The sequence below is a fragment of the Petromyzon marinus genome, chromosome 71, assembly GCF_048934315.1.
Source record: "Petromyzon marinus isolate PM22_M1 ecotype Great Lakes invasive population chromosome 71, UKy_Petmar_22M1.pri1.0, whole genome shotgun sequence".
NCBI classification, from domain to species: domain Eukaryota; kingdom Metazoa; phylum Chordata; class Hyperoartia; order Petromyzontiformes; family Petromyzontidae; genus Petromyzon; species Petromyzon marinus.
This window is the reverse complement of record NC_133737.1, coordinates 2,675,415-2,686,257: the sequence shown is the minus strand read 5'-3', so window position 1 is coordinate 2,686,257 and position 10,843 is coordinate 2,675,415. Positions and strand designations below refer to the sequence as shown.

The window sequence follows — 10,843 nt, the reverse complement described above, 5'->3', positions numbered from 1 at the left end:
ACCAGCAACTTATCAACAAAAGTATTAGACCTAGAGTCATTCAGAAGTGATACAATGCGAAATGGGTCAATCACACACGACCAAGATACTACGTATTCCACGGGATCAGAGCCTCACCAACCGCCTTTGGCTTCCAGTAGCTAACAGCACATGGTAGCAGTAAATTATGTACGCAAGAATTCCAAACCGCGACGAGTCCAGTGAACGCTGCTCAAAACGTACTTGGAGTTACTTGCAGAGTCAAAACTGCGGAAAGTGCTACGGTACCAAGCTATGAGGTGTAAAATGAAAATTGTTTTGCTTCCAAGCCGTGATGAGAGAACGGAATACATGGCGACAGCAAGCACACCCGTGCACAATAGGTCCCTATTTCAAAGGCCACAGCGCCCCTTTTTCAGAGAGACTGCAAGTCTGATGCAAAAATTTTTTTATACTTCCAACCCGTGATGGGAGCGTGGGGAACGCTGCCCAAAACGTTAACAGAAACATGGCGGTTATAAAGACATCTGAACAACAAACAGCCCAAGCGACTTCAAAAGGAAAACAGCTGCCCCTTTGTGATAAGAAAGAGCCCAAGGTGGAAAAATTCAGATATAAGCAAGAATGCAAGAACAGAAATCAGTACTGCTCAAATATTAAAAATAAAAACTGTTGCTTTTCACAATGCCATACGAAAGAAGTACTGCAAGTGGCAGGCTCCGGGGATCGCCCTCGTGAATGGCAAATTAATAGAGAGCTTTTCATCGGCAGAAGCCACGCATCACGGAGAGTCATTAAGAGAGGCTTCCAGCCAAGGCTGGTGCTCGCAGTATTACAATACAAACGTGGGGGGGGGGGGGGGGGAGTGCTGTAACATTATTATTCCCGGTGGCGAGGTCGCTGTGTACAGCCAACACATACGATCATAGCATGACAATCGTTCCAATTGTGCTCCGATCAAAGTCAACCCTTTTAGTGAAAGCTGGTGCAACCACTATTCGTGAGAGTGCCCCTTCAAATCGCAACCCACAGGCGAAGTTTAGTTGAGGATCGGAACAGAGACTGACACGGAACGATATAACTTGATCTGTAGCATGTCCTCTGTGCAGCACGAGTCGTACAGACAACTCGAAGAGGACTCTCTTGAAGAGGGGGGGGGTGGAGACGACAGGCGCTGTCTCTCCAAGTCACTCCACAGTGTACAAGGATCAAAAGTGTCTGGTGCCAAGGAGGGTGACGCGCGGCAACCAGCAGACGAGCTGCAAGCGGTGTCTGGCGACGGGATGATCGCGCACATCAATGGAGACGTAGCCGGACCCATCATCCCTGCCAGCACGGGCACCACCGACAGCGTGACCAGCGTACCGACTCGGCAACCACCCCAGCGGTGGAGAGAGATTGACGAAGCAGCCCAGAGCATCATGTGTTCAACACACGCAGACCCAGCGCCCCTCCTGGGGGCTTGAGGTGTTTTCGGTACAAGTGTAGAGGTGTTAACTACGCGCTGTTGCGTAACCTGCATTGCCACCAGGGCAGTGCAGCATTACCCCTGGGTACAACGGTTGGGGTCAGTCGAGGTGAAACAGATCGTGGCCAGGGTTTGGTGCGAACCAATCAGACGGTTCCACGTGGGAATGTATGATTGGTTCTACCTGGCCACGAAGGGGTATAAGACGGGTGACCCAACGGACCTCGGGGAGTTCTCTCCCTGCACGAAGATAGAAGACTGGGCTGAAGCCTAGCTAGGACCCTGGACCAGCCTTTCAGCCCTTCTAAGGGCTAAGGCTCGGCATACCCAGTGGTCAGGACCCACCGGGCCAGCGGTGGGTCAGATAGCCTCCCCTAGGTCCTAGCCGGAGGACTAGGATAGCGGTAGACGTGTGAGTCCCGCCAAGTCCGGAGGTTGTACCTCCTTAGGTATCAAGGAGGTTAGTGGTAGACGTGAGAGTCCCGCCAGGTCCGGAGGCTGTACCTCCCTAGGGTATCGGGTGAGGGGACCGAATATCCCTCTGTGTGTGTTAAGCGTTGTATAAGAAAATAATACAATAGACAGTGTGCCTCCTAAAGAAGTCTGCTCGTCCTTACAACACTACAACTGGAGTCAGAAGTGGTTGGAAATGGAAACCAGAAGTTCAGCCCATGCGTGGAGCCAGAACGAAGATAACGCTGTCTCACCTGCAAGCACCACCAGCTCCGCTGAAAACGCTGCCGCGTTGACGGCCGCCCAGCCACCGGTTGAGCAGCCGGTTGCTCCCCCTGCCATGGGGGATGGACTCAGGGCAGCACACCGCCGTCTCGCTCAACTCCTACACGCCGCGGCCTCCATTCTCGAAGAGATCAACTTGGAGGTTGCGGGCAGGCCGAGTCAACCGCCGGCAGACGTTCCCGCCATCGGCCAGGGCAGACATTTTGATTTTCCCGCCGGGGAACCACGTGATTCCGCCGGAAGCGGAAGCCAGGGGCATCCTGGGAACGCGGGGGGCCAATCACAACCCGCAACGTCATCAGCACGCGACGCTGCGAATTCAAGTTCCTCAGCGGACGCCGCGTCATCACTGTACCGACACGGTACAGTAGACTCTATCGGCCGGGAAATCGCCGATCTCCGGCTCGAGACGGTACAAGCTGAGGGGGAGACGACGTCCGCCCTCCAACAACGCCTGCCCATCTTCCGACAATTCACATCTGAAGGGGGCGACTGGGCGGCGTTCCAGCGTCGCTTCCTGAGCCACCAAGAGATGGTGGGCTGGTCGGACGCACAGGCGCTCCGAGCACTACCGGCCACTTTGGATGACGACGCTCTCGCCTCGCTCCTCACCATCCCCAGGCAACAAAGGGCGACTCTTCAATCGGCCCTCCGACGGATGTCCGACGTGTACGGGCCTCCATCCGACGTCGGCAACCGATTTTACGACAGGCGACGCCGCCCTAAAGAGTCTCCGTTGGCATTCTGGACCGCTCTACTGGCGATGGCAAGAACGGGTTACCCTCGCATGGACGACGAGGCCATTGATGCCATTGTTCTCCAGAAGATGCTGGAGCTGGCGCGCGAGCTGCGCATCGTCATCCAAGCGGTGGACGACGACGGTATGTGCTCGCTACGAGCTGCTCGGTGCATCCACGCACATCTGCTGCTCCACACGGAATCGACCATTGCCGCCTCGGCTTCGACGTCGGAGCCTGCCAGCAGGGACGCCGAGTTCTCCCCCGACCGGGCCTTCATGGCGACCAGGTCAACGGGCCGGCGATCGTCCGACCACGGTGGTCGCCGCAATGACCAGCAGCGGGGACGGCCTGCTCCACGCGGCGACGTGACGTGCTTCAACTGTGGCCGACGAGGCCACATCTCCTCTGACTGTCGTGCGCCTCGACGACGCCCCTCCGCATCCCGGGGCCAGGACTACAGGACGTCCACGGCATCGCGGCAAAACCAGGCAAGTCGCGACGCCTCTCACGCTCGGCCCTCATTCACACCATACACACTGCAACGCACCATAAGAAGGGCTCGCGATTCGGCGTGTGATGGGGGGTATTCTGGCGTTTGTTCGCGGCCACTCGGACCTGGGCAGTGGTCTGAGTTGGCCCATAGGGTAGTCGCGGCGACGGCAGGTTCGTCCGTGGTTGTCGGATCAATCGAGGGTGTGGAATTTCGCGTGTTGGTCGATACTGGTGCATCGGCTACGATCATTTCGGATTTGATTTACAATATACTGCCCGTACGATGCCGCCCCTTGGAACGGGTTTCTATCCCGTGTTTCGCCGCTAATGGCAGTTCACTTGGCATTATTGGGCAAATTCGGGCGCAAATTTCGATTGGAGACATTAAATTGGCAGGGCCTATTTTGGTCTCTTCTTCCCTCGCCGTGCCGTGTTTGTTAGGCACTGATTTTCTCGCGAAAATGCCTATTAAGATCCTTGTAGATCAAGGCTGCATCGAACTCCCGTCGGGTCGACGGATGGCGTTCTTGCCCACACCCTCACATCCGCGCATGGCTAGTGCCTCGGTGCAGGCGTTTGTCGCGAGCACAGTCCGCATTCCGCCAGGGACACAAATGCTTGTGCCCTTGCAACTTAAAAAACCGCTAGCCCCGGAGGCCTCGGCACATGGCATTTTGCTGGGGCCTTCAAACGCAGATGCTAAGGGGTTAGATTTGGTGGCTGCACAGACCCTCGTAGCAGCCGACAGGGAGCTGTTCTTGCAGGTTTTGAATGTCGGATTGTCCACAACCGTCATTCCGCAAAGAACTGTGCTCGCTCACGCGACCCCGGTGCCGTTGGGGACCGGAGTCGCGGGACACGTGCATGACACGCCGCAGGTCCCACCTCCTTCCGAATCGGATGAGAGATGGTTGGACGCGCTCTGCACAGACACGGGTGATCTGTCTCATTCGCAGCGAATTAAATTGCGCGCTCTTCTGCGAGAATTTTCCGATGTCTTTAGTAAATCTAAATTTGATATTGGCTGCACCAAGCTGCTGCGTCACCACATTGATACTGGTGACGCTGCCCCGATTCGACAAAACCCGTTTCGGCTTAGCCCGGCGGAGAAACAGCATGTTAAATCGGCTGTGGATGACATGCTGAAGGCCGATATAATTTCTCCCTCCACTAGTCCCTGGGGTGCTCCAATAGTGCTGGTCAAAAAGCACGATGGCAGTCTCCGTTTTTGCGTTGATTTTCGGCGCCTAAATAAAATCTCGGTAGCGGACGCCTACCCTCTCCCCCGTATGGACGAGTCATTGGATGCCCTGGCAGGGGCGCACTATTTCTCCACCTTGGACCTTCTGTCGGGGTTTTGGCAACTCCCCCTCGACGAATCGTCAAACCTAAGACTGCTTTTCGGACACCACAGGGCCTTTTCGAGTTTAATAGATTGCCCATGGGTCTCCACTCGGCCCCAGCGACATTCCAGAGGCTCATGGAGCTGGTCCTTGCTGGGCTCCAGTGGGACTCATGTCTCATTTATCTTGACGACGTCATCGTCTTTAGCCGCACGTTCGGCGAACACATCGAACGGTTGCGTGCTGTCTTCTTGAAAATGCGGGCCGCTAACTTGAAATTCAAGCCGCAGAAGTGTCACCTTCTGCGTGAGTTTGTGCGCTATCTGGGCCACATAGTTAGCCGCTCGGGCATCTCTACCGACCCTGAAAAAAACAAATGTGTTCAACATTGGCCGACCCCTACATCTGCGGGCGATGTTCGTAGTTTTATTGGTTTTGCGTCGTACTACCGCCGGTTTGTTGCTGGCTTCGCGACGATTGCCAAGCCGCTCCACGCCCTTACGTCAAAAGGGGTGGCGTTTCATTGGGGGGACGCAGAACAGGCTGCGTTCGACTCCTTGCGGAACGCGCTCGTGACGGCACCGTCCCTTGCGTACCCCGATTTTTCCGTGCCATTCGTGTTGGACACCGACGCTAGCAATACGGGGATTGGGGGTGTTCTGTCCCAAGAAGTTGATGGCATTGAAAGGGTTGTTGCCTATGGTAGCAGAGTCTTGTCTCTTGCTGAACAAAGATACTGTGTGACCAGACGTGAGCTGCTGGCCATTGTTTTTTTATTCAGCAATACAGGCCGTACCTGTATGGTCAGCATTTTACCGTGCGATCTGATCATTCGGCTTTACAGTACGCTCTGCGGGTTGACCAACCGTCCGGGCAGCTTTCTCGGTGGCTCGAAGTCCTTCAGGACTACGATTTCAATGTCACTTACCGTAGGGGTGCACAACACACGAATGCCGATGCGTTGTCTCGCCTTCCGCCGGCTCAAAAATGTGCGTGTTTTTTGGGCTCGGGCCGTTGTAAGCCGCCACTGCCTGCGCAGGTCGCGCCTCTCACAACGGTGTCAGCCGCACTTCCCGCCGCCTCAGCGCCGATGTTGGATCATGCAGATCCAATGGCCAGTGACGATTTGCTGGGGCTAACTTTGGCCGAATGGGGTCGGCACCAGGGCGAGGACATGTCGTTATTGAGGTTGCGTCGCCACGCGAATAATGCGGTTCCAAGATAGGGCAAATTTAATTCATTTGTCATGAAGCGCGGCTTGTTGATGCATTGGGATGCTGACTCGTGTCAACATAAAATCGTCGTGCCATCCGCCTTGCGATGCAAGGCCGTATGGGCGGCGCATGAGCGTTTATTGCACCTGGGTGTTCATAAGACCATTGGGTTGTTGCGGTTGCAATTTTTCTGGCCGGGCATGCTGCGCGACGTCACTGACATTTTGCTGGGATGCACCCATTGTGCGCAACGTAAACCGCCGGCTAAACCGGCATGTCCACCCCTGCAACCCGTTTCGGTCTCTCGTATAAATGAGTTGGTGGCTCTCGATATTTTGGGCCCTTTTCCTACTACGCCACGGGGTAATAAGTACCTTCTGGTTGGGGTAGAGTATTTTACACGGTGGCCTATGGCCTGGGCCCTCCCCAACCAGTCGGCGGCGGCCGTTGTGGACGCCTTTGTTCAAGGCTACGTCCTGGACAAGGGCGCACCAGAACGGTTGCTGACCGATCAGGGAATACATTTTTCGGGAGCCTTGCTGACTGATGTGTGCCGCCTGTTGGGCACTAAGAAAGTGCGCACTTCGCCCTACCATCCCCAGACCGACGGCATGGTGGAGCGCCTTCATAGAACTCTCACCGCTATGTTATGCCATCAGGTCAATGAATCCCACCTCGATTGGGACTTGCAGGTTCCGGGGGTCCTCGCCGCATACCGTATGGCACCTCACGCGGCGACGGGATTTTTCCCGTTCTTTCTAATGTACGGCAGGGATGCCTTTCCTCCCGCCGACGTTCGGCTGGAAATCGAACAGCCACCGCAAAAGTCAAAGCTCGTTGACCACTTGCGATTCAACCTCCGTAAGTTGGCCGAGGCACGGGAGGCCGCCATTGAAAATTCGGCTTCCCGCCAACGGGCGAATTTGCGACTGCGGGACCCTCGGTCGTACACGCATCGGTGGGCACCGGGAGACAGGGCATGGCTCCACTGCCCCCAGGTGCCGGTGTCCACGTCGGCCAAACTCCTCAGACTATGGCGAGGCCCGGTTGAGGTAGTGGAAGTCCTGCGTCCCCAATGTGTTAAAATTAGCTGGGGACGGCGTCGCTGGTGCATTCACCCCTCTCGGTTAAAACCCTTCGTCACGCCACGCGTCCCTCCACAACACACACGACATGGGGGCCGAGTGTGCGACGCGTCCGACGAGCCGGATGTTGCCCCGTTGGTGCCTAACCCACAGCGCAGGCGTGTCATTCCTCCTGCAGATGACGCGGGTGTGACGGCTCCATGCAGGCCACGTTCAGCCTCAATGGACCGTGGAGCAGCAGGTGTCCCCGTGGAGATGCCTAAAGGCCCACCGGATGCTCTGGCTCATCCTCCTCCTTCCCTTGTGCCGCCGACAAAGCCTGCCATCCCCTACGATGGTCCCGCGAAACGCACGCGCGCGAAATCTCGCCGGTTGTTATAATGTTTTTTTGGCATGTCTAGTGCCTTGTACATACGTTATGTTGTTAAGGGGGGTATTTATAGGGGTTTAATTGTTCTTGTTGTTCGTGAGGCACACTCACAATTCTTCTACCGTTGGTAATTTCGGAGTTTCCCATTGTTGCAGCCGGGACGGCTGGAGCTTCCGAAGGAGGGGGTGATGTAGAGGTGTTAACTATGCGCTGTTGCGTAACCTGCATTGCCACCAGGGCAGTGCAGCATTACCCCTGGGTACAACGGTTGGGGTCAGTCGAGGTGAAACGGATCGTGGCCAGGGTTTGGTGCGAACCAATCAGACGGTTCCACGTGGGAATGTATGATTGGTTCTACCTGGCCACGAAGGGGTATAAGACGGGTGACCCAACGGACCTCGGGGAGTTCTCTCCCTGCACGAAGATAGAAGACTGGGCTGAAGCCCAGCTAGGACCCTGGACCAGCCTTTCAGCCCTTTTAAGGGCTAAGGCTCGGCATACCCAGTGGTCAGGACCCACCGGGCCAGCGGTGGGTCAGATAGCCTCCCCTAGGTCCTAGCCGGAGGACTAGGATAGCGGTAGACGTGTGAGTCCCGCCAAGTCCGGAGGTTGTACCTCCCTAAGGTATCGGGTGAGGGGACCGAATATCCCTCTGTGCGTGTTTAGCGTTGTATAAGGAAATAATACAATAAACAGTGTGCCTCCTAAAGAAGTCTGCTCGTCCTTACAACACTACACAAGGAACGCAGCACCTCGGAAGCCGCTAACTCAACAGTTAGCAAGAAGGCAACACACACCCACACACATAACGCGCATATTGGTACTAATAAGATGTTTTATTTCAAGCTTTCGTGACTGCAGGAATTCATATTCTTGGTTCTTTCGGTAAAGTCACGTAGAAGGGAAACAATAAAATAATAATATATTGTTTAATATTTTTATTACTTTATTGTTTTTTCTACGTTACTTTACAGAAAGAACCAAGAATACTAATAAGATTGTTCCAAAAAGTTGAAAAGGGTTGCCATACCAAGGTGGTGCATTAACTATTAGTTGATCGTGAAGAGCATTGTTCTGTCCCTTGAGTTACATGAATACGGTCATTTAGAAATATTATTTCAGTCATATGTTTTCATTCATTGCATAACCTTGCCAATGAATTTATTGATGACAACATTTATAAGCATCTATGTTACGAATCTACACACAGGAATACTATTGTGTTGAGATTTTCTTTTGATCACAGAATCTTGCCCACGAAATCATTGATGTCCCATTCGCCAATTTAAAAGCATCTGTTAGCCAAACAGGCACACTAGTACTCACACTATTTCAGGGCATTTCGTTAATTGCATAATCTTACCAATGAATTCATTTGTCTACTTTTGCCATTGGGCACATGTTTCTTTAGCACGTTTCATATGAGTATTGTCATTTTTACAGACTTTTCCTATCGCCGTGTATGGTCGCTCTACTCAGAGGAGTCAGCCGCTTGTTCTGTTACTCAGTTTTATCAAACGTAACCATTGAGGGTTAATTGTACGGATCAATGAGTAGGACATCGTCAGGAGTACGGTGTTGACAATTCCGATCATAAGCGTGTTCACATATTAGAGTGGTTTTAGATATTAAAGTTGCTTAACATAGAAGAGTCTGAGTGGCTCCTTCGTAAGTTCATCTTTCTTATATATAAAAGTCTCCGTGCGCGCGCGCTTACGAGGGATTTGGCTCACAAACGGTGGGGTGTACGTCGACATTTTTTTTGACAGCCAGCACGCCCTAAGCCCCGTGGTGGGAATAGGCTCCAGTAAAACCTTGGTATACTCATTGTTTTTTTTCCGGTAAAGTAACGTATGTAGAAATAATTTTTGTTTGAACTAAAATTTAATTAAAATCACTACGTTTTGAACGCAACACAAGCGATCATCATCAGGTGGAAATGGGGTAAAACACATAGCGAGGGAATATATAGGGGGGGACATTGCACATAGAGAAGAACACACAGAGAAATATGTTTTGGGCAGCAGAGAGGGACAACCAGAATAACACCACACCAAGAGACATACACACATGGAGAGGCACACAGAAAGACGCCTGGAGAGATAACATACGGGGAATTATATAGGCTGCAGAGATGGGGGGGGGGTGAAGAGAAAACAACAAAACGTGGGAAAACAATAGGGGACCTACACTAAGGGAGCACGTGGGAAAACGAAAAGGGGCAAAAAACAGAAACGGAGACAGACTACGGTAAACAAAAACTAAGCAAATTGCGGCACGTATAGATACATACGAAGAGAAGACAACACAAGGCAAGATGTTTGTAAAGATGACCTCCCCGTAGAGGTGGATTATTATAGAATTGAAGCTTTCGTGACTGCAGAAATTTACTATACTCATTGTTATTTTTTCGGTAAAGTCGCGTATGTTGAAATAAAAATAAAGTTTAATCAAATTAAAATAAATCGCGAGGTTTTGAACGCAACACAAGCGATCATCAATAGGTGGGAATGGGGTAAAACACATAGCGAGGGAATACATAGGGGGGCATCACGCACATTGCACATAGAGAACGGTGAACTGCACGGAGGCAAATACAACAAGATGGAAAACGAGAAACCCAATAAACCTTAGAAACAGGATGTGATGCAAAACCAGTCGGCCAGTCTGTGCTGTGTATTGCTGCCTGCTGATTCATTAATGTCAGTGCACTGCCACTCTATTATCTACACTGTTAATTTTGCTTTTGCCCATTACCAGTGTATGCCAGTCTCTAATCTGTTGCCTGTTTCTTTACCTCAGTGTACTGACAGCCTTTCATGTCGACTGTATCCTACGTTTTCAGCTGCTGCCCATATTGCCAGATTTTTATGTCCACTGTAGCAATGCCTATATCATTGAGTCGGTGTACTGAGAGTCTATCATCTAGACTGTAGCCTGCTTCTCAACTTACCTGTACGTACTGCTGATATTTTATGTACACTTATTTCAGCTTATTTCTTCTATGCATTTATATTGTTTCGATTGCTCACGTCCCCCTATTTACTGATACGTAGTACTGCGATGCTGATATCTGTGCCATCATCGGGGATTGCTGTGCACGTCCGTGTGTGTGTGAGTCGATGTGTGTTTCAGTCCATGTGTGTGCATGTAGGTCCATGCATCTGTGTGTCAGTCCATGTGTGTGTCTGTCTTTTTCGAACCGACAACGCCCAATGTTGTGTGTGTCAGTCCATTTGTGTGTATCAGTCGCTGTGTGTGTTAGTCGATGTGTGTGCATGGCTCCATGTTGCTGTGTAAGTCAACATGCGTTTGTGTCTATGTGTGTCAGTCAATGTGTGTGTGTTTTAGTCCACGTGTGTGTGTAAGTCTATACATGTGTAAAAGCACTTCGACGACGATCTTATTTAGTAT

General features: G+C 52.1%; 1 protein-coding gene across 1 annotated transcript; it reads left to right on the top strand.

Moving 5' to 3' along the window:
• The first annotated feature begins 118 nt into the window (after positions 1 to 118).
• Positions 119 to 9,078, top strand: LOC142906844 (uncharacterized). The gene is made up of 2 exons (XM_076055501.1): positions 119 to 3,413; positions 7,238 to 9,078. The coding sequence occupies exons 1-2, from the start codon at positions 2,097 to 2,099 to the stop codon at positions 7,250 to 7,252; spliced, it is 1,332 nt and encodes a 443-aa protein (XP_075911616.1). The 5' UTR covers positions 119 to 2,096; the 3' UTR covers positions 7,253 to 9,078.
• The last annotated feature ends 1,765 nt before the right edge of the window (positions 9,079 to 10,843 follow it).

What these genes read in the sequence shown, in the direction of transcription:
- LOC142906844 (XM_076055501.1), top strand. Translation starts at nt 2,097, where the DNA reads ATGGAAACCAGAAGTTCAGCCCATGCGTGGAGCCAGAACGAAGATAAC.